A 25,489-nucleotide genomic window follows, 5' to 3' on the forward strand; every position below is an offset into this window, starting at 1 on the left:
TAGCCAGACATAAGCTGTGAGGGTCAAGCACAGCTATCCATCCGATGATCTACTTTCAGTCTTCCTGAGTCCCAGACAATAGAAGACAGGTGGCTCTACCCTTGGCCAAGGGTAGGTGTGGCACTGGTGTCTGCTGTCACTGTGCCCTCGTTGGCCCCCAGCAATCAGACTCAACAGACGAAGCAACTGCCATCCGAGACTACCGAACCAGGGCCATTCACCAGGAGTATGGGGCTCCCTGATGTCCAGCTCTGGTTGGTGCTACTGTGGGCACTGGTACAGGCACAGGGGACAGGGTCTGTGTGTCCCTCCTGTGGGGGCCCCGCACTGGCACCCCAAGCAGAACGAGCTCTGGTGCTGGAGGTAGCCAAGCAGCAAATCCTGGAGGGGTTGCACCTGACCAGTCGTCCCCGAATAACTCATCCTCCACCCCAGGCAGCGCTGACCAGAGCCCTCCGGAGACTACAGCCAGGGAGTGTGGCTCCAGGGAATGGGGAGGAGGTCATCAGCTTTGCTACCGTCACAGGTGGGTGAGGGAGACAGCGACAGGCAGACAGCAGACAGGGAAAGGGAGGCAGAAGGGGAGCCTGGCAGGAGCTGCAGAGGGAGTGGGGTGTGGCAGGAGAAGGAGGAGCTGGGGCAGGGACTGGTGGCAAAGGACACAAAGTAGTCTCTACTTTTCTAACGGTGGGTTCGAAGGAGAGCAGTGGGCAGGACTAGGGGAGTCTCAGAGGAGAGCTTCATCTCTGCTCACATTTTTCTTTCCCTTCTCTGTCTTTCCGGCAGATTCCACTTCAGCCTGTAGCTCCCTGCTCACCTTTCACCTGCCCACTCCTCGGTCTCACCACCTGTACCAGGCCCGCCTGTGGCTGCATGTGCTCCCCACCCGTCCTGGCACTCTTTACTTGAGAATCTTCCGACGGGGACCCAGTAGGAGGCGCCAAGGGTCCCGTACCCTGCTGGCTGAGCACCACATCACCCACCTGGGCTGGCATGCCTTAACTCTGCCCTCTAGCGGCCTGAGGGGTGAGAAGTCTGGTGTCCTGAAACTGCAACTAGACTGCAGATCCCTAGAAGGCAACAGCACAGTTATTGGACAACCAAGGCAGCTCCTGGACACAGCAGGACACCAGCAGCCCTTCCTAGAGCTTAAGATCCGAGCCAATGAGCCTGGAGCAGGCCGGGCCAGGAGGAGGACCCCCACCTGCGGGCCTGCGACCCCCTTATGTTGCAGGCGAGACCATTACATAGACTTTCGGGAACTGGGATGGCGGGACTGGATACTGCAGCCCGAGGGGTACCAGCTGAATTACTGCAGTGGGGAGTGCCCTCTTCACCTGGCTGGCAGCCCAGGCATTGCTGCCTCTTTCCATTCTGCCGTCTTCAGCCTCCTCAAAGCCAACAACCGTTGGCCTGCCAGTACCTCCTGCTGTGTCCCCACTGCCCGCAGGCCCCTCTCTCTCCTCTACCTGGATCATAATGGCAATGTCGTCAAGACGGATGTGCCAGATATGGTGGTGGAGGCCTGTGGCTGCAGCTAGCAAGAGGACCTGGGGCTTTGGAATGAAGAGACCAAGTTGGAGGTTCCCAGGTACAGGGCATCTGTGGCTGGAGGCATCAGATTCCTGATCCACACCCAACCCAATAGCCATCTGGCAATATGACTCACTTGACCCCTATGGGACACAAATGGGCACTTTCTTGTCTGAAACTCTGGCCTGATCCAGGTTGGTTGATGTGTTGGGAGACGGGTAAAGCGTTTCTTCTAAGGAGTCTCCCCAGAAAGCATAATTTCCTGCCCTAAGTCCCGTGAGATGTCAGGACTAGGGAGGGAAGGAGGGAAGGCAGAGAAAAATTACTTAGCCTCTCCCAAGACGAGAAAGTCCTCAAGTAAGAGGAGGAGGAAACAGATAGATGGTCCAGCAAGCTTGGAGGAGGGTAAGCAGGCTGACCCAGGGTAAGAGCTGTTGAAATGCCTTAAGGGAGGGTCAAGAAGGAGATGAACAAGGCACTGAGGGAGGATGCTTAGGGGTGCCCCAGAAACAGGAGTCAGGAAAGAGAGGTGCTAAACCTAAGAAGGTCCCTGGTTTTTCCCAGAAGACAGGACCCAGTGGGAGACAAGCATTTATACTTTCCTCATGAAAAGGAGAAAGAGCCAGGTGCAGTGGCTCATGCCTGTAATCCCAGCACTTTGGGAGGCCGAGGTGGGTGGATTATTTGAGGTCAGGAGTTCAAGACCGGACTGACCAACATGGTGAAACCCTGTCTCTACTAAAAAATACAAAAATTAGCCGGGTGTGGTGGTGGGTACCTATAACCCCAGCTACTCGGGAGGCTGAGGCAGGAGAATTGTTTGAACCTGGGAGGCAGAAGTTGCAGTGAGCCGAGATCGTGCCATTGCACTCCAGCCTGGGCAACAAGAGTGAAACCAACAAATGTGAGTCATAAAGAAGGGTTGGGGTGATGGTCCAGAGCAATAGTTCTCCAAGTGTGCTCTGGAGGCTTCTGGGCGGTCCCTTTTCAGGGGTGTCCACAAAGTCAAAGTTATTTTTATAATAATACTAACATGTTATTTGCCTTTTGAATTCTCATTATCTTAAAATTGTACAGTGGAGTTTTCCAGAGGCTGTGTGACATGTGATTACATCATCTTTCTGACATCATTGTTAATGTAATGTGTGCTTGTATATTCCTGTGTTACAGTCTTTTTCAGTTTTAATTTCTAATGTAGTGAATTGATAGATGTAAATCATACAGATAAAAGCTCAATGATTTTTTTTTTGTGACGGAGTGTATCTCTGTCACCCAGGCTGGAGAGCAATGGATCTCAGCTCTCTGCAACCTCCGCCTCCCCATTTCAAGCAATTCTCCTGCCTCAGCCTCCCGAGTAGCTGGGACTACAGGCCTGCACCACCACGCCCAGCTATTTTTTGTATTTTTAGTAGAGATGGGGTTTCGCCATATTGGCCAGGCTGGTCTTGGACCCCTGAGGTGATTCCCCCCACCCTGGCCTTCCAAAGTGCTGGGATTACAGGCCTGAGCCACCATGTCTAATCCAATGATTTTTAAGAGTATAGAGGAAACCGGTCCGGCACGGTGACTCACGCCTGTAATCCCGGTACTTTGGGAGGCCGAGTTGGGTGGATCATGAGGTCAAGAGATTGAGACCATCTTGGCTAACACGGTGAAACCCCATCTCTACTAAAAATTACAAAAAAAAAAAAAAAAAAAAAAATGAGCTGGGCCTGGTGGCATGGACCTGTAGTCCCAGCTACTCAGGAGGCTAAGGCAGGAGAATCACTTGAATGTGGGAGGTGGAGGTTGCAGTGAGCCGAGATCATGCCACTGCACTCCAGCCTGGGCGATGGAGGGAGACTCTGTCTCAAAAAAAAAAAAAAAAAGTTTGAGAGTCACTGGTCTATAGAACTGGTTGGGGAGAAGAAAGTAACGTGTTCTAAGAGAGCTCCTCTTGCTGGGCACCGGTGGTCCCGGCTAGTTGGGAGGCTAAGGCGGGAAGACTGCTTAAGCCCAGGAGTTCAAGGCTATGATCAAACTTGTGAATAGCTTCTGCACTCCAGCCTGGGCAAACAGTGAGACCCTGTCCCAAATAAATATAAATAAATAAATAATAGATCCTCTGGAAGAAGGGGCTCGAGGCTGGGACAGGAGCATGTGTGGGGTGCCTTTTTTTAAGTGACCATTATTCTGGCCTGACTGAGCTGGGTCTCTGACCCTCTGGGTATAACTAGTCTGGGTCAAAGTCCCAGACCTCCCTCCCTCTAATTTCACCTTTTCTTTTCCCCCTTGACCCTCAGACTGAACAGTTAACCCACTGACCTTCCAGGCCCAGGGGGTGGTTCTTGGAAGCAGAGCTAGGATGTGGGAGGTCTGCCTGTGGGTTTGAACAAAAGAGGGGAAGGTGCTCCTCTTCTATCATGCTTTCTCCTCTTTCTCATAAAAATCAGAGAGACTGGAATGGTGCCCCTCCCCTATATCCGGTCATGATGGCAACGCAAATCTAAAGGGGCAGGGCACCTCCCTGTGAGGCAGTACCGCTGGGCATAGCAACCTCTGACAGTGCACCTCTCCGTTTCTTTGAGTTCACATATCCACCTCCTGGGCTTTTAATTGGGCTTTAGTGAGGGGACCTGACCGATCTCCTCCTCTGGCTCCCCCAGCTCTTCTGCCACAACTGCGAGCGGGTGTCATGTGTGAGAACGGCCAGCAGAGGGAGCAGAAAGCCTTGAAGAGTGGCTAGAGCCCGCGGAGGCGAGGTGCCGAGGTGGCCGCAGTCTCTGGAACTTCCAGACTCAGAGCGGGGGTTCTCCCGAAAGGGGCTTCGGTCCCAGGGCTCACCTTGCACCCAGAGCCTCAGCCGCTGCTCCTAGCTTCTATGCTCCATAGACTCCTCACCTTCTGCCAGAGCCCCTAACCCCTCAATATGATTTGTCCCAAACCCCAAATCTGTCCTAGCCGCTCCAAGTTCCATTCAAAGGGTAAGGCCTGCCGATAAGCCACAGGATGTCAGAAGGCTCAGTTGGCACCAACCAAAGGCAACTCCCTTACCTCCACTATTATCGTTCTCAGTTGAACTTCTCCCCCTGTCCCGCAATATTTTCCTGAATCTGGTTTTCTGTCTCTGGGTCGGGACCTCTTTGGGGCCAGCCGATCCAGAAATCCATGCCAGGGTTTATTGCCCACCAACAGCAGAGTGTTCGGGGGTGGGGGTGGGGGGGCGTAGGCAGTATAGGGTCCCTCAAGGGAGGGGGAGGATCCTGGGGGTCCTGGGGGTGCAATAAGCCCGGCACCCCCTCTCTTGCTTCCAGCTACCCCGCCTCATCCTCCAGAACGGCTAGAGGGAGGGAAATAGGAGGGAGGTGAGGGGCGAGCGGGAAGAGCGGCGGCGCGCCAGCGGCTGGAGCGAGAAAAAGTTTTTGCAAAGGGAAAAAAAAGTTTGCGCTTCTCGCGGGTGGTCCGGGCTTGCGGCCCGGCGGGCTGGGCCGGCGGGAGGGCTGGGGGCCAGGTTGGGGGGGTGGGGGTGGCATTGAGGCTGCGCTGCCGTGGCCCTCTCCGCCCCCCCCCCACCGCACACCCCCCAGCCCAGACTCCAGCCCTGGACCGCGCATCCTGAGCCCAGCGCCCAGACAGAGGTGAGAAGGGGGGGCAGGCGGGGGACCACCTGGGAGCAGTGGGGGAGGGGGCCTCAGGGGATGCTCAGCTTCCGAGGGACTCGTCCCAGACCCGGGGACACAGAGGCAAAATGGGGGTGGGAGAGCCTGGGGTGAGACATTAGAAACTCCAAATTTTTCACTTGTATCTTTCTCTGTATCTTCCTTTTCTTCCTTTCTTCTTCTGTCAGTCTGTGTATCTCTGTCTCAGGCAACCGTGGGCCTTTGTCTCCGCCTCTCCCATATATTAGAAACATCTCACTTTCATGAGGTTGAGAGCTGAAGAGGCTGGAGGGATGGCTAGCTGGAGGTCTGCGTGGTAGAGAGGGAACTCCAGGTGTGTGTCTGCGCGTGGGGCAGGAAGACGTCAATGTTTCTGAAAGGAGGGGACTGAAAAGGAGGGAGCTCCAGGTGGGGTGGGGACGGGTGTGTGGGAGGCAACAGAACCATTAGGGGCCAGCCGGGCTTGCACCCTTGACCTGTCTTGTGACAGATGTGCCAGTGGACGCTTGTGTTTGGGGGAAAGGAGTGTCTTCTGGACTAGGAAGGGGGCTTGGAGAGGCTGTCCAAGGTCTAGTGAAGGCCCTAGAATGACCCCAGGCAATTTTGGACTCCTGAGTCCCAAGGGCTGTGAGCAAGGCGCTCAGGAGGAGCCAGGGAGACCTTGTCTTGACCCTCTGAACTCAGGACCACCGGGGCAGCGGGAGCCAGCCGCAGGGAGACCCCTACCGGGGCTGGGCGGGACCACTGGCCACTGTCAGCCTGTGTATCCCCGTTGGTCCCCCGCCCAAACGGGAGCTGGGGACTGAGGCCCCTCCTCTGGCTCAGACCACCCTGCCTGCCCTTGCTCCCCGCTCTGAATCCTCTTTCAGGCCCCATGACCCCGAAACAATCAGCCCTGGGCAGCTAGCTTTGGGGACAGGATTAGGGAAAAGGGACCTGGTAGAGCCTGAGGACCGAGGGTTCTAGGGATCTGGAGAGCTGGGGTCTTCTGGGATAGGTCTTTACGTTCCAGTAGAGGGAGAAGGCGGGGAGGTTTCCCGGGGGAGTTGTAAGGGTCGGAATAAGGGTGGTTTTCCCTAGGGGGCGGGGTCCAGAGACCTCTCCCCCCTCACCGTTATCTCCCTGGCATCCCCGCCCTTGACGTCACCAGGGGGTTCCCGGGGGTCTGGAGGGGTTAACCCTTGGGAAGCCGGCTGCGATACCCAGGAACCGCTCCTCCTCCTCCCCGTACACACCTAATTTTATTGACCCAGTCACTTTCTCTCCTTTCTCTCCCTCATACTTTCTGGATTCTTCTTTCTCATCCTACCTACGGGGACCCCCACTCTCCAGTAGTGCCCCCCAGGGCGCCACTGCCCGCTTTCCGGATGCGCTGAGAGGAGGAGGCAAGAATGTGTCCCGCCCCTCAGCCCCCACCCCTAAGGCTCGCTCGACTGGGCTCCCCGGGCGGGCGGGGGGAGCGGAGCCGTCTGCAGCCAGTGCCTGCGGCGGCGACTTGGGTGGGCCGAGGAGGCTCGGGGGCGGGGAAGGCGGGACCGGGAGTAGGGGGGCGGAGCCGACTCCTGGGAGTTGGGGAGCGGGGGTGCGAGGGTGACTCTGGAAAACAGGGAGACACCGAAGATGGTTTACGGCTCCGGCAGGGGAACCCTAGAGCTTCCTGTCCCATCCCGAATTCTCACACCCCAGAAAAACTTTATCGAAGCTAAAAAAGTTGGCGACATTTTCCTTTTACTAGCCTGAAGGGGAGATGTGGGTGGGCTGTGGCATGCGTGGGTGTGGGCGAGGAGGGATGTCGCCTCATTTGCTTGGAGGCTCTTCGGCGGCTGGACAGTGGGGGAGAAAGATGACTGAGTAGGCAAGACTGGGGAGTCTCTAGTGTTTGGGGGATCATTTGCCAGTCTGCCTCCTTCCCCTTGGTGTGTTAAAGAGGAAGGAGGCGGGAGAAGTGTCCCCCCCATCCAGCTGCCAGCCAGCTGTGCCCCCCGCCCCCAACATTAGTGCCAAGGTCGAGTTGGGAGGTCTTGGATGCGGGATCCGCATCTCGACTGGAAAAAGAGTTAGGAAGGGTACAGCCCTGGCTGCGGGGCTCGGGCTGGGTCGTGGGGGTCCGGGTTCCGCTCCCCATCTCACCCCGCCCTCACTCTAAATCCCAGCATCCCGGGATCACCCACCGCGCCGGCCGGCCCGGCCCGCTCCCGGTTGTTCTCCACCCCACCCCGCCCCACCCCACCCTCACTCCCGGGAGACCGGAAAACCCGGGATGGAGTAATAACTGGAGTTTGAAGAGAAAACCGGACAGCAACACCTTCTTCCTCGCTACTATTTTATAACGATGGCATTGTTTTTTTCATTCTTTCATCGTCTCCCCTCATACTTCCTTTCCTGTTCCCCCAAAACAGAGACCAAAAAGTTTAGGTGGGCCCGATTTAAACTACCCCAGAATGACACCAGCTTTCATCCTTTGTACCCAACAGACCCAGTAGACTCCCCTCAGGAACTTATCTCCTCCTCCACACAGTTTTCTGCCTAAAAGAAGAGGAGGGCTGATCGCTTGTGCTCCCTCCTGGCCCCACCTGTCTCTCTGTTGGCACTGTGGCCAGGGCTCCCTCTGCTGGACACTGCAGAGATTGTACACGGGCTGTCCCTGGGGCACAGGCAGAGCAGCCCAGTGCTTGAAGTCAGATCCACCGAACGAGTTCTCCCATCCCACCCGTCAAAGCCAGCCCAGGGTTAGAGCAAGAAGAATTAGAGGGCCCATAGTACTAAAATCACTTAAAGCTCATGTAGGCACAATTAGTCCAAAACGCCCTATACTCACAGACCACCCAGGCAAAGCTCCCACCCAGTTCCCAAAAAGATCCCCAGACTACAAGACTGCCCCTGCCTCTCTGGGACATTTCCCCCTACCCCCTCCCTGGATGAGGTTTTTTTTTTTTTTTTTTTGAGAAGTAGTCTTGCTCTGTTACCCAGGCTGGAGTGCAGTGGCATAATCTCGGTTCACTGCAAACTTCACCTCCCAGGTTCAAGCGATTCTTCTGACTCAGCCTCCTAAGTAGCTGGGATTACAGGCATCTGCCATCATGCCCAGCTAATTTTTGTATTTTTGTAGAGATGGAGTTTCACCATGTTGGCCAGGCTAGTCTTGAACTTCTGACCTCAGGTGATCCACCCGCCTCGGCCTCCCAAAGTGCCGGGACTACAGGCGTGAGCCACTGAGCCTAGTCCAGTAATGCTCTTTTCAACTCAATTTCCATGGCAGATGTCTTAGAGGGGCTGGGGACACCGGGGACATTCTGCCCAGGGTTCTGTGCCTGGGACTGCTCTCTGACCGTCTTTATTTCCCTCCATCTTTATAACTACCTTCCCTTTCTGCAGTGTCCCCACACCCTCCTCTGAGACGCCATGTTCAACTCGATGACCCCACCACCAGTCAGTAGCTATGGCGAGCCCTGCTGTCTCCGCCCCCTCCCCAGTCAGGGGGCCCCCAGTGTGGGGACAGAAGGTCAGTGTATATACTAATCCCTGGGCCTTGAGGATTTGGCAGATCTCCCACCTGAGCCCACCCCCACCCCATGCCAGTTTCCCATCTATAAGAGGATTTGAAGCCCCATGTCATATGAACCTGGAATTAGAGATAAGGTCTTGCCTGGGGTTTTAAGGTGAGGCTTACATATTCTCCATTCCTATTCCAGCTGTCTCTTTTTTCTAGGACTGTCTGGCTTGCCCTTCTGCCACCAAGCTAACCTCATGTCCGGCCCGCACAGTTATGGGCCAGCCAGAGAGACCAGCAGCTGCACCGAGGGTGAGGGCTCAGGAAACACCTCTTCCCTTTCTGCCCTCTCTGACTTGTTCTGAAGGAGAAAGTGGGAGGGTAGGGGATCTCACTTGGAGGAGATGCTTGGAGATGTGAGGCGTCAGAGCACCATGAAGAAGTCACAGATGGGGTGGAAGTGGTGGTTCACACCTGTAATCCCAGCACTTTGCGGGGAGGCTGAGGTGGGAAGATTGCTTGAGGTCAGGAGTTCAAGACCAGCCTGGCCAACATGGTGAAACCCCATCTCTACTAACAATACAAAAATTAGCCAGACGTGGTGGTTCCTGCCAGTAGTCCCGGCTACCTGGGAGGCTAAGGCAGAATCACTTGAACCTGGGAGGCAGAGGTTACAGTGAGCCAAGATCGCACTATTGCACTCCAGCCTGGGCAACAGAGCATGACTCTGTCTTAAAAAAAAAAAAAAAATCACAGATAGGGTCAGTGGGGCAAAGCAGAATCAAGTATCATTGGTTTTGTCAAGTCAGGACCTATAGGTTAGGTGCATGGAGAGACATGCTGCTTTACCATATCCATCTCCCCTGTCTCCTGCCCCAGGCCCACTCTTTTCTTCTCCCCGGAGTACGGTCAAGTTGACCAAGAAGCGGGCATTGTCCATTTCACCGCTGTCGGACGCCAGCCTGGACCTGCAGACGGTTATCCGCACCTCACCCAGCTCCCTTGTAGCTTTCATCAACTCGCGATGCACATCCCCAGGAGGCTCCTACGGCCATCTCTCCATTGGCACCATGAGGTGCAGGCAGCCCCGGGCCAAGAGGCCCCTAAAGCCCCTACCAAAGTCCATTAAAAGTCTCAAGCCCTCAAACCACCTGACTCTATTTGAATCTCTGTCATTTCAAGGATATCTCTCCTTGAAATGACAGCGCTCTTGTTGCCCTGGGACTGCCTCAACACTTCAAATCCCAACTCTTCCAGAAACCCTCCAAATAGCCCAAGACCTCCTGAGACTTCCTGATTGTCTTAAGTAACTGCCTCCTCTCCTCTCTTCCTCAGCCCATCCCTGGGATTCCCACCCCAGATGAATCACCAAAAAGGGCCCTCGCCTTCCTTCGGGGTCCAGCCCTGTGGTCCCCATGACTCCTCCCGAGGTGGGATGATCCCACATCCTCAGTCCCGGGGACCCCTCCCAACTTGCCAGGTGAGAGTCCTCATATTGCTACCTGATTTCCCTCAGCTCAGGGTGGGTGGGTGGTGGATTCTGTAGGGGAAAGGTGAAGGAAGGACAAGGGATGTAAGTTTTCAGTACTAGAAAAGTAAAGGGTGTGGGTACTGGGGTTCACACCTTGCAGTTGAATCAGACGCTTCCAAATGGGATCCCACCTTTTGTCCATCTCATTCACCAGTGTAGTCCCTTCCAAACCTAGGAGGTTCCAGCTGCTTGGGTAGGGGCACTTAGGGCAGGAAGACCTGGCTTGGTTCCCTCTTCCTTCTGCTTACTTCCACCTTCATCACTGTCACCTCTTCCCCTATGGAAGCTGAAGTCTGAGCTGGACATGCTGGTTGGCAAGTGCCGGGAGGAGCCCTTGGAAGGTGATATGTCCAGCCCCAACTCTACAGGCATACAGGTAAGAGGATGGGCAGGAGCTTTACCTCTGGGACCTGAGCAAAACAAAAGCTGTCACCCAAGTGACCCTAAGATTGCTTCTCTTGTCCTAGGATCCCCTGTTGGGGATGCTGGATGGGCGGGAGGACCTTGAGAGAGAGGAGAAGCGTGAACCTGAATCTGTGTATGAGACTGACTGCCGTTGGGATGGCTGCAGCCAGGAATTTGACTCCCAAGAGCAGCTGGTGCACGTGAGCCCCAGGGGGTAACAGGAATGGCTGACCGGAACCCTTAGGAGATTCTGAGTGGGACATGGTGGAATCTGGCTGAGGGCAGGAGGTCAGAGGAGACTGAGGTTGAATGCTCAGTTGGGTAGGCAGAAGCGTAGCATTGCCTTAGGGAGGTGGAGGACCTGAGATGTGGGATATAATATTGTTCCTGCCTCTTCCTCTTTGAGGTGGAGTTGTGGAAGAGGAACAGGGGGTGGAGGGAAGGCTTGTTCTGGGTCTCGGGGGGATGGGGGAGCCTTGGAGAGCCTCTGCATCTTCTCCCTCAGCACATCAACAGCGAGCACATCCATGGGGAGCGGAAGGAGTTCGTGTGTCACTGGGGGGGCTGCTCCAGGGAGCTGAGGCCCTTCAAAGCCCAGTACATGCTGGTGGTGCACATGCGCAGACACACTGGCGAGAAGCCACACAAGTGCACGGTGAGGCACCTGTGTCCCAAGTTCAGGGTCTCTTCCTCAATTGGGGTTCCCCTTCAAGGCAGGGCCCAAAGCAGACTTTTGCCTTTGTAGGTCCTTTCTTCCATAAGCAAATATTAAAAATCATATTTGTGGCCAGGCGAGGTGGTTCACACCTATAATCCCAGCACTTTGGAAGGAGGCGACGGAGGGCAGATCATCTGAGGTCAGGAGTTTAAGACCAGCCTGACCAACATGGTAAAACCCCATCTCTACTAAAAATACAAAATTAGCCTAGCATGGTGGCATATGTCTGTAATCCCAGCTACTTGAGAGGCTGAGGCAGGAGAATCCCTTGAACCCAAGAGGAGGAGGCTGTGGTGAGCCGAGATCACACCACTGCACTCCAGCCTATGAAACAAGAGTGAAACTCTGTCTCAAAAAAAAAAAAATCATATTTGTGTGACTGTGTTGGCATAAAGATGAACGTGATTATAGATGTTAAAACACTTGTGGACCTAAAAGCTCTTTTTTTTTTGAGACAGAGTTTCACTCTTGTTGCCCAGGCTGGAGCGCAATGGCAGAATCTCGGCTCACTGCAACCTCCACCTCCTGGATTTAAGCCATTCTGCCTCAGCCTCCTGAGTAGCTGGGATTACAGGCATGCGCCACCATGCCTGGCTAATTTTGCATCTTTAGTAGAGACGGAGTTTTTCCCCATGTTGGTCAAGCTGATCTCAAACTCCCGGCCTCAAGTGATCCACCCGACTCAGCCTCCCAAAGTGCTGGGATTGCAGGCGTGAGCCACCGCGCTCACCTAAGCTCGTTTTTTTCCTCGATTTTAAAAGACATTAAAACGTGTTTGTGGTCCTCTTAAAGTATTGTCGGCCTTCGGTACTGTGCCTCCTACCCTGCCTAATGGAGAAACCCTGCATCAAGGACAATAGCCCGTTCCCCCAGGACGACCCCATCTTGTGACAGCCTAAGATCTCCAGGCGAGGAAATCCGCCCTGGCTTGGTCAGAAGATGCTCTAGCATCTTTATATTCCCCAAGGCAGAGTGTCTCCAACCACTTCCCTGCCCCACCTTCTTGCCTGCCCTTGTCTCCTAGTTTTGGGAATTCTCTCAAAGCCCCAGTGCCTCTCACTTTGACTTATGTTCTCTGATGTGTTTCCTTTTGGAGATTGAGGGTTCCTTCCATCTCCATGTCTTCTGTCTGAGAACTATCTTTTGACTCCCACATGTTCCCCAGTTTGAAGGGTGCCGGAAGTCCTACTCACGCCTCGAAAACCTGAAGACACACCTGCGGTCACACACGGGTGAGAAGCCATACATGTGTGAGCATGAGGGCTGCAGCAAAGCCTTCAGCAATGCCAGTGACCGAGCCAAGCACCAGAATCGGACCCACTCCAATGAGGTGAATGCCCCAACTAAGAGATCCTACCCACTTGAGAAGCTACCTATCAGGGAGATTCCCCCATAAGAAATCCCTTAACCCAGCACCCACTGCACAGAGGTGAGTCCCCTCCCCACATAATTCACCTGGAAAAGGCTTTTCTGAAACCAAGAATTTCCACTCAACCACTTCTCCTCCTGCCTCTTACCTCTAACCAGCCAAAGGGCTAACCTAAAATAGATACCGTCTAGAGGAGACCCCTGACCCCTCCGACCCCTGGATTTATGGGACCTCACAACCCTGGATTAACCTCCTCATCTTTCCCAGGCTGTCAGTTTTCCTGACCCTCTGCTTAATCTCTGCATCTTCGACTCTCACCCGAGGCCTCTACCTTCCTTACTTCTTTGGGTGCTGTGTGCTCCTCCCCTGCCCCTGTGTTGCCACCACTTTTTCCCGTTCCTTCACATTCTTCCGCTTTGATCCGTTTGCCTTCTGTCTCCACTCTTCACTCAACAGAAGCCGTACGTGTGTAAGCTCCCTGGCTGCACCAAACGCTATACAGATCCCAGCTCGCTGCGGAAACATGTCAAGACAGTGCATGGTCCTGACGCCCACGTGACCAAGCGGCACCGTGGGGACGGCCCTCTGCCTCGGGCACCGTCCCTTTCCACGGTGGAGCCCAAGAGGGAGCGGGAAGGAGGCCCTATCAGGGAGGAGAGCAGACTGACTGTGCCAGAGGGTGCCATGGTGAGACAGCCCAGGCAAACCCTGCCTTCATACCCACAGCCTGCCCTGTGGACAACTTTCTGGTTACTTCCCAGCCCAACCATCCCCTCCTATGGAAATCACTCTTCTGTGACATCTGCCTGTCTCTTGTCTCAATGTTGCTCTTTGGGCTTCCCCAAGTCTAGAAATTTTAGAATCTTTATTTTCTCTTTTCTTCTCTTTTTCTTTTTTTTGACAGGGTCTTACTCTGTCACCCAGGCCAGAGTATAGTGGCATGATCATAATTCACTGCAGCCTCTAACTTTTAGGCTCAAGAGATACTCCTGCTTCAGCCTTCCTAGAGCTGGGACTATAGGCACACACCATCATGCCTGGCTAATTTTTTTTTTTTTTTGAGACAGTCTTGCTCTGTCTCCCAGACTGGAGCGCAGTGACATGATCTCTGCTCATTGCAACCTCCACCTCCCAGGTTCAAGCGATTCTCCTGCCTCAGCCTCCTGAGTAGCTGGGATTACAGGTGTGTGCCACCACGCCCAGCTAATTTTTGTATTTTTATTAGAGATGGGGTTTCACTATGTTGGTCAGGCTGGTCTCGAACTCCTGGCCTTGTGAACTGCCCACCTCAGCCTCCCAAAGTGCTAGGATTACAGGCGTGAGCCACCCCAGCCTAGCCTCTTTTTTCTTTTTTATAGAAATGGAGTCTCGCTTTGTTGATCACGTTGATCTCAAACTCCTGGCTTCAAGCAATCCTTCCCACAGTGCTGGGATGAGCCAATGCATCCAGCCCAAACTCTTTCTTAAATAGCACTTAGTATATGTTTTAAACCTTTTACATGTGTAATTTCATGTATTCTTCACAGCAACTTCATGAGAAAGGGACTCACTCTTCCCATTTTCAGACGAAGAAACTCAGGCATTGAGAAAGAGCCCAAGGCCACTGAACTAAGAGCAAGAATTTGAGTCCAGGCAGTCCGTGCTCCAGCCTAGGCTCTTCTCATCAAACATCTTGCATTCAGTTTGCTCCCCGCCACCGCCCTGTCTCTTACCTGCTTCGCTCTCTCTATACTTATAAGCTTCCTTGGAACCCAGCAGTCACTAGGACACAGGCTTCTGCCACGCCTCAGGTTGAAGGAGTTGTGGGAAGGGTGTTGCCCTCAGATCTCATCTTCTCTACAGAAGCCACAGCCAAGCCCTGGGGCCCAGTCATCCTGCAGCAGCGACCACTCCCCGGCAGGCAGTGCAGCCAATACAGACAGTGGTGTGGAAATGACCGGCAATGCAGGGGGCAGCACTGAAGACCTCTCCAGCCTGGACGAGGGGCCTTGCATTGCTGGCACTGGTCTGTCCACTCTCCGCCGCCTTGAGAACCTCAGGCTGGACCAGCTGCATCAACTCCGGCCAATAGGGACCCGGGGTCTCAAATTGCCCAGCTTGTCCCACACTGGTGAGACCTGGGTGTGGGAGGTGTGGCTGGGCTGAGATCTGGACCTGCCCTGAGGTTGAGAGGAGGAAGTCACCCTTGAGGGCTGCCACATGGCACCTTTGTTTAATTAGAAAGAGGTCTCCTTCCTCAAGACACTTTCCATTTATCAGAAAATAGATATACGAATATGCAAACGCTAGCTGGGCATGGTGGTGCGTGCCTGTAATCCCAGCTACTCGGGAGGCTGAGGCAGGAGAATCGCTTGTACCCAGGAGGTAGAGGTTGCAGTGAGCCACTCCAGCTTGGGCAACAAGAATGAAACTCCATCTCAAAAAACAAACAAACAACAACAACAAGAAAAAAACAAATACGCAAAGGCTATGATATGAATGCTGTTCCCTAGGATTGTGCAGCATACAACCTGTACAACTGTTCATAGCGGTCCTGAATCCTTGGTAACCCAGAAATAGAATAGGCATGGGAAAAGTAGGAGACAGAACTGAGTGGTTAGGGATAATGAGCTTATCCTGGGAATCCAGGACAAGGCTGTTGCATGGAGGAGGCAGGGTGAGATTTAGGAGGCTCCTTGACCTCCTACCTTTTCTTCCCATCACTTGCAGGTACCCCTGTGTCCCGCCGCCTGGGCCCCCCAGTCTCTCTTGACCGCCGCAGTAGCAGCTCCAGCAGCATCAGCTCTGCCTATACTGTCAGCCGTCGCTCCTCCCTGGCGTCCCCTTTCCCCTCTGGCTCCCCACCAGAGAATGGAGCATCCTCCCTGCCTGGCCTTATGCCTGCCCAGCACTACCTGCTCCGGGCAAGATATGCTTCAGCCAGAGGGGGTGGTACCCCACCCACTGCAGCATCCAGCCTGGATCGGATAGGGGGTCTTCCTGTGCCTCCTTGGAGAAGCCGAGCCGAGTATCCAGGATACAATCCCAATGCAGGGGTCACCCGGAGGGCCAGTGACCCAGCCCGGGCTGCTGACCGTCCTGCTCCAGCTAGAGTCCAGAGGTTCAAGAGCCTGGGCTCTGTCCATACAACACCCACTGTGGCAGGGGGAGGACAGAACTTCGATCCTCACCTCCCCACCTCTGTCTACTCACCACAGCCCCCCAGCATCACTGAGAATGCAGCCATGGATACTAGAGGGCTACAGGAGGAGCCAGAAGTTGGGACCTCCATGATGGGAAGTGGTCTGAACCCCTATATGGACTTCCCACCTGCTGATACTCTGGGATATGGGGGACCTGAAGGGGCAGCAGCTGAGCCTTATGGAGCGAGGGGTCCAGGCTCCCTGCCTCTTGGGCCTGGTCCGCCCACCAACTATGGCCCCAACCCCTGTCCCCAGCAGGCCTCATATCCTGACCCCACCCAAGAAACATGGGGTGAGTTCCCTTCCCACTCTGGGCTGTACCCAGGCCCCAAGGCTCTAGGTGGAGCCTATAGCCAGTGTCCTCGACTTGAACATTATGGACAAGTGCAAGTCAAGCCGGAACAGGGATGCCCAGTGGGGTCTGACGCCACAGGACTGGCACCTTGCCTCAATGCCCACCCCAGTGAGGGGCCCCCACACCCACAGCCTCTCTTTTCCCACTACCCCCAGCCCCCTCCTCCCCAGTATCTCCAGTCAGGCCCCTATACCCAGCCACCCCCTGATTATCTTCCTTCAGAACCCAGGCCTTGCCTGGACTTTGATTCCCCCACCCATTCTACAGGGCAGCTCAAGGCTCAGCTTGTGTGTAATTATGTTCAGTCTCAACAGGAGCTGCTGTGGGAGGGTGGGGGCAGGGAAGATGCCCCAGCCCAGGAACCTTCCTACCAGAGTCCCAAGTTTCTGGGGGGTTCCCAGGTTAGCCCAAGCCCTGCTAAAGCTCCAGTGACCACATATGGATCTGGCTTTGGACCCAACTTACCGAATCACAAGTCAGGCTCTTATCCCACCCCTTCACTATGCCATGAAAATTTTGTAGTGGGGGCAAACAGGGCTTCCCATAGTGCAGCAGCACCACCTCGACTTCTGCCCCCATTGCCCACTTGCTATGGGCCCCTCAAAGTGGGAGGCACAAGCCCCAGCTGTGGCCATCCTGAGGTGGGCAGGCTGGGAGGGGGTCCTGCCTTGTACCCTCCTCCCGAAGGACAGGTATGTAACCCCCTGGACTCTCTTGATCTTGACAACACTCAGCTGGACTTTGTGGCTATTCTGGATGAGGCCCAGGGGCTGAGTCCTCCTTCCCATGATCAGAGGGGCAGCTCTGGACATACCCCACCTCCCGCTGGGCCCCCCAACATGGCTGTGGGCAACATGAGTGTCTTACTGAGATCCCTCCCGGGGGAGACACAATTCCTCAACTCAAGTGCCTAAAGAGTAGGGAATCTTATCCATCACAGATTGTATTTCCTAAGGGGTTTCTATCCTTTCAGAAAAATTGGAGGAGCTGCAGTCCCCTGCACAAGATGCCCCAGGGATGGGAGGTATGGGCTTGGGAGCTATGTATAGTCTGTATATGTTTTGAGGAGAAATTTGATAATGACACTGTTTCCTGATAATAAAGGAACTGCATCATAAAATGCTGCTTTATGTGTTATTATGTTGGGGGGGAATGATAACAAGGAATAAGAGAAGCAGGGTTGAAAACACTCACTTTCCTCTTTAGAGAAGCTCCCTCAGCCATCCCAACCTCTCAAGTCACACTCATGAAGATGAAGATTGAGACAGTCATTTGGGAGATTTAAAGGGATGTCCTCAAAACAGAACACCAGCCTCCCACCACCAGAGATGATTGGAAACGTTTTCTCTTCTTCCTTGCCTGGGTCAGGGGAAGAGGCTGGTGAAGTTGGTGAGCATCAGCTGGACCAGCTGCCCTGGGTAGAGAGCATGGGCTGCTGGGTCAGATGTCTCCTGCTCTGGCCGAAACAGGGTTGGTCCAAACACAATTCCCAGGTTGTGGGGTGTCATGCGATTCTTATCTGAGTGTGCTATCACCCTGTGGGCAAAGGCCAAGGAGGGGGATATATGGCAGCAGCTTGGCACTTCATAGCAATCTAACCCTTCAAAGGTCTGAGCAGGGAAGAGTTCACCCTGGGATCCCTCCATGTGGTGACAAAAAAAGCAAGAAGCTGCAAGGGGAATGAAAATGGACCCGTGGAGAAACCTTCAGTATACAACCTGAATATACGACTGCCTCTTCCATCTTCAGGGACCACCCCAAGAGTTCTATCTGCTCACAGTTTGGGAGGCTTTAATTCAAATGGTCATACCCGCTCAGAAGTCACTGCCTAGGCCCAGTTCAACCAAAGAAGCCATCAGGAATGCCCCAATGACAGACAAAGAGGCAGAGGGAAGTGAGAGGCAGGATTTCCCTTATTTCTCTCACAGCATCTTGGTTCCATTTTCCCACTTGATGCTGACCTAAAGGTTTTGACCCTAGCCACGTGTGGTGGCTCATGCCTGTAATCCCAGCACTTTGGGAGGCTGAGGCGGGTGGATTACCTGAGGTCAGGAGTTCGAGACCAACCTAGGCAACATGGTGAAACTCGGTCTGTACTAACAATACAGAATTAGCTGGGCGTGGTGTTGGGCCCCTGTAGTCCCAGCTACTCGGGAGGCTGAAGCAGGAGAATTGCTTGAACCCAGGAGGCAGAGGTTGCAGTGAGACAAAATTGCACCACTGCACTCCAGCCTGGGCAACAGAGCGAGACTCCATCTCAAAAATAAATAAATAAATAAATAAATAAAGGCTTTGACCCTGGTAATATGTTCCTGCACAGAGTTTGCCTGTCTCCTCACCTGCCCAGTAAACAGGCGCTTCCCTACCTTCACTCCACCTGCACAGAGTCCCCATGGCATCCCCCGCTCCACCTTTCCCCAGCATGAACAAAGAGGTTCAATCTTCCCGACCTGCATAAATGCTCCAGGAGATACCGTAGAGTGTCGTGGTTGGGCTTTGGCATTGAGCCTATTAATTCTTGTATCTGAGAGAGGCACTGCTCTGATTCGGAGAGTGCTAGAAAGAGAGAGTGACGGGAAGGCATAGTAGTGAGGTTAGGGAAGGTGCTACGACAGGTGGGTAAATTCACTGCTCTTTCCCATAGCCATGGAAGACATCATTAATCTGGCACAGCTTTTTTTCATATAGCCCAACTACAGCCTCATAATTCTTTTCAACTCGGCCCTCTAAACATTCACAAAAAAGCAACTAGAGTAGGCACCAGAGTTGAATGGTATTTTCCATCTCAGAGGTCAGAATGGGAGAGAAGAGTGAAAGGAAATCTCTATTCTATTATTTACCACTCGCGTCCCCCATATCGAGGGTTATTTCCAAAGTTCCAACTCTTACCAAGGGCAGCTCGGAAATGGGGCAGCAGCAGTGGGGGCACCAGAGGCTGGGGCAGCTCCCGGAGAAAAAGCTTCAGGGCTCCAGTGACCACATGAATGTCATCCCACTCAGCACTGTCCAAATCTAACCGACCTTCTGGAGGGAGAAGGAGATATAGGGGCTTCAGGGCTCATGAAGGGCCAGAAAGATGTAGAGACTGAGAGATTAAAAGTTCTGGAGAAATCCAGTCAATGCAGACTATAGGAATGCCTAGTGGGTCTGCAGTGGGGCAAGGTAGCTAAGGTGGGAATGCGGACAACCCTCCTAGGAGGGGTACATGGGGGTATCCATGGGAAGCAAAGACGGTATGGGGAAATCTGAGGGGTCTTCCATGTAAATACCTTGTCCTGGCTGTTCTGGGAACAGATACCTTCCATCGGAGGTGACCGCTCGCTCTGCAACATGAACCAGGAGAGATCAGGAGCTAAGACACACACTTCCATCCCGAAGGCCTCCCTGTTTTGCCAGCTTCATCATGCAGAAACACCCATGATTCTCAGGTAAGACATTTTTAGAACAGCCACTGGCCCACAAGCCTTCTCACCTCTGTCCACCAGAAAGCGAAGTTTCTGGACCACTGCCAAGTTCCCACTCACCCGATAAATGCCATCCACATCTAGACCTGGGAGATGAGGAAGGATTTGATGAGGACTGCTGCTTGAAAGTGTGTGTGATAATACGAAAAACAAAAAAATTAAAAATGAATAAATAAATAATAAAGAAAAAAGAAAATAAGAGAAACGAAAAAAAAAAAGAAAGTGTGTGTGGTGAGGGATATAAGGGAGGAGAGAAAAAGGGCAGTCAGAAGACTAAGTAGAATGGGGGAGGCAGAAAATTCTAGGCCTTAGCCTGTTGGAAGAGGATTCTGGGGTCTCTGGGAAAGTGACCTCTTTTATCCACAGCAGCAATGCAGAGCCGCACAAAGCTGGGCACCGTGTCCCCTTCCCGCTGGCAGAGTGATTCCAACTGGCAGCCAAACACCTGGTCTGGGGAGGCACAGAGTGAGGCGGGAAGCCGGTGCCAGCGTCACTTAAGAGAGCTCTTCTCAGCATAGGTCTCTATCCTCGAGTGAGGCTGGTCCTTCTACCTGCCTGTGCCAGACCTGGGCAAGGAAATATACTCCGTCCCCCCGCCCCCCATCCCCTGCTTCAAACAATTTGGCAAGGGGGCACACATCTCACTGGCTTTTCCCCTAAACAATCTGTAGTAGTGGGGAAAGTAGCAGTCACAGAAGGCTGTGGTCTAGTTCTGGGAAGCTCTACTCCGAGCCCCGCTAGAGTTTTCTTATCCATGAACCTGGCCCAGCCCCCTCACCTCGGAGCAGACCCCGCTCCTGCAGGCTTTGCAAGGGCGGTCTCTTCGCGATGAGCCGCTTCAGTTTGTTGCGCACACGGTTCTGCTCTGCGCCTTCGGGTCGCCGACCTGCAGGAAGCAAGTGGAGCAGGGCGTGAGCGCACGCCATATACTCCATACCCCCGACCCCGCCCCGGCCCGTCACTCACTGGAGCTCCGGCGGCCGCTGAGGCGCAGCAGCGGCTTGGACACTGGCTCCGACTCCTCTTCTTCGTCCTCCCCGGCGCTCAGCTCCGCCAGCTCCGAGGGTCCGGAGCCCGACAGACGCAGCTCCAGGGGGTTCTCCCGATCCTAGACCCGGGGCGGGGCGGGACGTGTCGAAAATGAAAGAGGAGAGAAATTCGCACCCCTAGCTGGACACAGGGAGACTCTGACCCACTGCCGGGGTCCCACGTCCCAGCCCCGCCCCAGGCCAGAGCTCTCCACGGAGCCCACCCTGTCCCCACCGCCCCTGACTCCTATCCTACCACACATTCCCTCTGCTCCGACCGGCCCGAGCCTCTCTCCCGGCCCCCACCCATCTAACCAGCCGTTCGATGACCGCCCGCAGCGCGCGGTGCCAGGCTCGCAGCTCGGTCTCTTGGTCGGACTGCAGCAGGAACTCATGGCCAGGGACAGTGCGGATCTGAGGGCCAGGCGGGGAAAGGCTTGGGTCAACGAGGAAGAGGATAAAAAGTAGGGAGGATGAGTGGGAGACCCGCGCGGGAGATTGGGGGCGCCCTTGGGTCGGGTAGAGTCCTGGGGACGCGCGCGCAGGAGGGCGCTCACGTGCAGGACGTTGCGGCGGCTGGACAGGTGGCGGCCGTGCGCCAGAGCTGCCCCGCGCAGGTCCACGCTACTTTCGGGCCGGCTACCCGGTGGCCCCTGACAACGAGGGAGGAAACTGAGGCCACGGTGTTGTTTCCTTCACTGCTTCCCTCTCCCCGGTGGGCTGCGAGGAGGTGGGAGGCTGCCTCACTTCTTTAACTTCCTCTCCACCGCCCTCCCCGCCGCCGCCCCCCAACATTGGCGTGAGGCAGGAGGCAGCACCCTAACCCCTTCTGCGCCCCTCGCTCACACTCACCCAGCCCGAGGAGGGCGCCGTCGGCGGTGGCTCTCGGTAGAACACCAGGCTGTTACCCGCTAACACCACCCAAGACGGGCCCCAGTTCTTCCTGCGGGGGTGGAGGGGGAAGGTAGCGGTGGCTAAAAGGTCATTCTAGAATGCCACGGGAAGGGTGCTTTTCCAACACCCTGTTCTGCCCTAGGGAGTCGACAGCCCAGGCCCTAGCTGGATTCCAGATTCTCACCTGAGCTTGCGCCCCCCTTGGGCAATCTTGGTCATATTAAGTAGGCCGGACTTTTCCACCTCCTGGGAAGTGGAGAGAATGGTATCTGTAAGTCACCTGGCGCCCTCCACATGGCCACAGCTTTCCCTAGGGGGTCTCCCAGGAGTGAAGTGCCTTAGAGTTGCTGGGGGAGGGCTGGGTAAGAGGATATTCAGAAAGAGGAAGATGTTTTTGAGGAGCAGGAGTTGGGGGCGGGGCAGGGAGGATCTTGTCATTCACAAAGAAATGGGAGATTCACATGGGGGTCGTCCAGGAGCTGCGGCAGAGGTCGAGAGGGCTGCAAGGCTGGAGGGTCAAGCTGCAAGGTGCGTTGGCTGAGGCTGAGGGAACCCTGGGGAAGAGGATTGGAGAAACAGGTGGGGAAACCCTGGAGTCAAGGATCCCTGGTTGAAGGAGGAAGAGGGGTGGGATGCCCGTGAGAGGCAGGGGGTGTGGTGGGGAATGGAGAATGTCTTACATAAAATAGAAAGTCAAAACGAGCTGGCTTTTTCTGCATGTGATTGGGAGATGGGAGGGATCTCACCTGTGGGTCAATCGGTTCTGGGGTCCCTGTGTCAGATCCTAAGCCCTTTGCCTGAGGTTGCAGGACATCATTGTCTCTCTTCCGGGTCTGTGTCCCCTCCATGGAGCCAGGGTTCTGGGTCAGGAGAGAAGGAAATAAAGCTACATCCAGATGCCACCTCTACCCACTCTCCACACCCTTCTTACACTTGGCTGATTCTTCTGATCTTCTGAGAGCCCCAGAGAGAAAACCCACTACCTTGAGGTTCAGCAGGGGAAGGAGGAGCTTGAGGGGACAGTGGAGAAACAGGAGGTAAGGTCTCACCATCTGGCCACGACTGCGCCGTGGGGGCTTCCAGGACTTGCAGCCAGTCAGTGAATTTATGTAGAAGCAGCGTCCAGAGTTGGGGTCCAGGTGCTGCTCCCAGGCATCCAGTCTCTGCAGCAGGGGGCATGCAGGGCCTGGGGGTGGGGACCGGGGACAGCAGCGAAGGTCCACCAGGTTACAGTACACAGGGGGCTCTGACATGAGGGGCTGGGGGCCTGCCTGCCAGAAAAGGGGGAAGAAGGAGGTGGTCAGTCTGCCTGCTGCCTTCCCCACACTTCTCTCAGCCTTCCCAGCTCCTGCTTTCTCCCCCACCGTCTTCTCACCTCCAGCTCCGGGCTGAGGTGACCCAGGTACTGGGGAAGAAACCCCAGGCCCCAGCTGTTTTTTAAAAATTTTCTCTCACAATTTTCTTCGCTCTTCTCCTCACTTCCTGTTGCCAACTTCCCTCCTCCCCCACCCCACCCCCACCACAGGGCCACAGGAAAGGGGAACCGGCTTTTTGTAGGGGGGGGTATGGGGGGGAATGCTGAAGGGAGTGCTTCACCCTCACATCCTGCAGGGTAAAAGAAGACAAAGAAGGGTCTACAGGATGGAGAAGGGGCCCCTTTCCATCCACCCTCTTTCCATCCACCGTTGAGAAAGAGAGGGAGGGGTTGAGCAAGTCACATCTCCAGAGGGGACATGCTGTGACCTAGCAGGCAAGCAGAACACAGGAAAACCCTGCCCTGGGCTAGGAGTCTGGAGGGAGGAAGAGCACAGGGCTGGCCTTCAGTGCCTCCACTGCACCCTGTTCCCTGTCCCCTTGGGGCCTTTGCTACCTGCCATCACTTCTCACCTGGGTACAGTTTTGCCTCTTTCTCCTCCTTGTTCAGAGTCAGCTGAATGTGTCACCTCACAGATGCCTCCTCGCTCCACCCTAGCTACTCTCCACCACATTAACTTGCCTTTGTAGACTTATCAGTAGTACCAAGGGTTATCTTACTTGTTTTTGTGTTTGTCACCCCCAGGGGAGTCCCTTGAAGTCAGGAGTGCTATCTGTCCTGTGCCCAGAACAGGGCCCAGCTTGGAAGAGCTGTGACTTACTGTGCTGGCACTGGCTTCTGAGGGCAAGTCTTCCCGGGAGAGGGATCTTCCATTTGGTCCTTCCTGGAAAGGCTTCAGAAAGCTGGGCCTCAAATTGTCACTGCTGATGCTCCTACACATTTTGGGGGAAAGTGGAGGAGGCTGCTCTGAACTAGCCTGAGCCCTGCTTGGGAGGGCCTGAGATAACTCCTCCAGGGAACCATGAAACAACTTTGGCCCTGGAAACAGAAAAGGGGAGGGTGGGTGGCAGGTGATCAGAGGTGTTGTGGTAACTAGGTTCCCCATCTTGGGGGCTCACAGGGAAGACAAGGAGGGCAGAGGGAGGATGTGGAAAATGATATGAGACCTAGAAGCCTTGGAACTAGGAGGACAGGCAGTGGGATGAGGACGCCACAGCAGGGGTGGGAGGTAGGCCGATCAAAGGGAAGCAAGAGAAGACGGCTAGCAGAAGCTTGAGGGAGGAGGTCCTCCCAACAATTCCCAGAAGCCAGGGAGACAGGAAGGTGATGGAGAAGGGTTTAGCGGTTACTCACCAGGAGTCCAGACCAATTGACTGGGGATGACGGTAGCTGGGCTCTGGGAAGGGATGGATTCCTCTGTCATATAGGCAGCTGGGACGAAGATGGGTCGAGAGGTGGAGGGAGCTTCTAGGCGCCTTGCCAACCACCAGTCAGAGTTGGTCTTTCGAAGCAGCTGGAACCTGTCCCCTTCAGCCAGAGACACCTGCCGACCATCTGCCCCCGTATAAGTAAAGGCATAGAGGGCACAGAGCTGGGATCCCCGAGAAGGGCTTCGGGGACCCAGCCCTAGGCTTCCCCAGGAACTTGGCCACCACCGGCCAGACAGCATTGTAGCCAGCACTGTCACCTGTGGGAAAAAGGGGTACTGGAGACCCAGAAGGGAACAGGCCTGGCTGTCTCCAGGTAGAGAGACATGGTTCTAGGAGCAGTGTTGTGGGAGGAGCCCTTGAGTGGGAGGAGAGGGTAGAGCAAACAGCCTGGTGAGGGTCAGTGGCAGGTTTTGGGGGCTGAGAACTGGTGGTGTCTGGTGAGGAAGTATGTAACATGAGAGAGGATGTGGTCAGTAGGGCTGCATGGCCGACAAGGCAGGAAATTATAGGAGATAACCTAAGTGGGTCGTTTTCCTCCAGGTACCTTGTGGGGCCCATCCAAAGATCCAGGGGCAGGGGTTGGTCCAGGGTGGTGGTGGGAGTCTTTAGCTGGACACAGGAAGGAGATAAGAAGAATCAGGTTTGAGACACAAACAGGGAGACACAAGGTTAATGACAAAGACAAAAATGTGTGTCACCGTTTATTAAATGTACACAAGCATCGGTGTTTCCGTTACCAATCACCTCAGACCTAAAGCTGCATGCTTCCTGTGCAGACTCAGAGAGACATGGTGACAGAGAAACAGAAAGCCAAATAAATAGCAAGACCGAATCAGAGAGAGAGACAAAGTGGGAGAAACACAGAGGGGTTCAGAGTTGAAATATCATCAGCCTCCCGATCCAGGACAAGATTTTGGGAGCTGAGAAGCCTTGATATTAACCTATATACATAAGCCTCTTGGGGCCGGGGATGCTTTAGTGTATGGGTTCATTCATTCATGGTCTTTGTTTCTATGTTTGTTTGTTTGAGACGGAGTCTTGCTCTGTTGCCCAGGCTGGAGTGAAATGGCACAATCTCGGCTTACTGCAACCTCCGCCTCCTGGGTTCAAGTGATTCTCCTGCCTCAGGCTCCCAAG

At 54.6% G+C, this 25,489-nt stretch overlaps 4 protein-coding genes across 14 annotated transcripts in view; 3 read left to right on the forward strand and 1 right to left on the reverse strand.

Moving 5' to 3' along the window:
- INHBE (inhibin subunit beta E) lies at positions 1-8,623 on the forward strand. The gene is made up of 3 exons (XM_064377274.1): positions 1-526; positions 787-1,591; positions 8,547-8,623. The coding sequence occupies exons 1-2, from the start codon at positions 229-231 to the stop codon at positions 1,539-1,541; spliced, it is 1,053 nt and encodes a 350-aa protein (XP_064233344.1). The 5' UTR covers positions 1-228; the 3' UTR covers positions 1,542-1,591; positions 8,547-8,623.
- Positions 1,525-17,359, forward strand: GLI1 (GLI family zinc finger 1). 5 transcript variants are annotated; one of them, XM_012469710.2, is made up of 12 exons: positions 1,525-1,591; positions 8,547-8,673; positions 8,881-8,973; positions 9,541-9,736; positions 9,997-10,141; positions 10,479-10,568; positions 10,660-10,797; positions 11,103-11,252; positions 12,481-12,645; positions 13,141-13,371; positions 14,527-14,794; positions 15,394-17,359. In XM_012469710.2, exons 2-12 carry the CDS (start codon positions 8,574-8,576, stop codon positions 17,133-17,135), a joined length of 3,318 nt encoding a protein of 1,105 aa, XP_012325133.2. In that variant the 5' UTR covers positions 1,525-1,591; positions 8,547-8,573; the 3' UTR covers positions 17,136-17,359. The 5 variants fall into 5 exon arrangements, with proteins under 5 accessions (XP_012325133.2, XP_012325130.2, XP_064233325.1 ...); XM_012469707.2 differs by lacking the exon at positions 1,525-1,591 and adding an exon at positions 1,682-1,727; XM_064377255.1 differs by lacking the exon at positions 1,525-1,591 and adding an exon at positions 4,738-5,150.
- ARHGAP9 (Rho GTPase activating protein 9) lies at positions 17,310-25,038 on the reverse strand. Of its 5 annotated transcripts, XM_012469733.3 has the most exons (18): positions 24,897-25,038; positions 24,276-24,609; positions 23,743-23,960; positions 22,657-22,878; positions 22,354-22,467; positions 22,069-22,161; positions 21,792-21,853; positions 21,566-21,656; positions 21,271-21,366; positions 21,029-21,127; positions 20,652-20,793; positions 20,464-20,571; positions 20,037-20,135; positions 19,694-19,771; positions 19,491-19,544; positions 19,111-19,245; positions 18,672-18,777; positions 17,310-17,757 (listed from the first exon to the last, which is right to left on the reverse strand). In XM_012469733.3, exons 2-18 carry the CDS (start codon positions 24,589-24,591, stop codon positions 17,586-17,588), a joined length of 2,205 nt encoding a protein of 734 aa, XP_012325156.2. In that variant the 5' UTR covers positions 24,592-24,609; positions 24,897-25,038; the 3' UTR covers positions 17,310-17,585. The 5 variants fall into 5 exon arrangements, with proteins under 5 accessions (XP_012325156.2, XP_012325158.1, XP_012325154.2 ...); XM_012469735.3 differs by lacking the exon at positions 24,897-25,038 and having other exon boundaries at positions 23,743-23,854; positions 24,276-24,351; XM_012469731.3 differs by lacking the exons at positions 22,069-22,161; positions 24,897-25,038 and having other exon boundaries at positions 24,276-24,476.
- MARS1 (methionyl-tRNA synthetase 1) overlaps positions 22,055-25,489 on the forward strand; it is a 30,196-nt gene continuing 26,761 nt past the window's right edge. For 2 of the 3 annotated variants that reach the window (XM_012469728.3, XM_012469730.2), the window contains exon 1: positions 22,055-22,135. The gene's annotated coding sequence lies outside the window, so the exon portion shown is untranslated. Of the gene's footprint in view, positions 22,136-22,626; positions 22,645-25,489 lie in introns of those variants that run through there. The other variant, XM_012469729.3, reaches the window with a different exon arrangement.

Source organism: Aotus nancymaae, unplaced genomic scaffold (assembly GCF_030222135.1).
Source record: "Aotus nancymaae isolate 86718 unplaced genomic scaffold, 86718_ANA_hifiasm-v0.15.2.pri h1tg000016l, whole genome shotgun sequence".
NCBI classification, from domain to species: Eukaryota; Metazoa; Chordata; class Mammalia; order Primates; family Aotidae; genus Aotus; species Aotus nancymaae.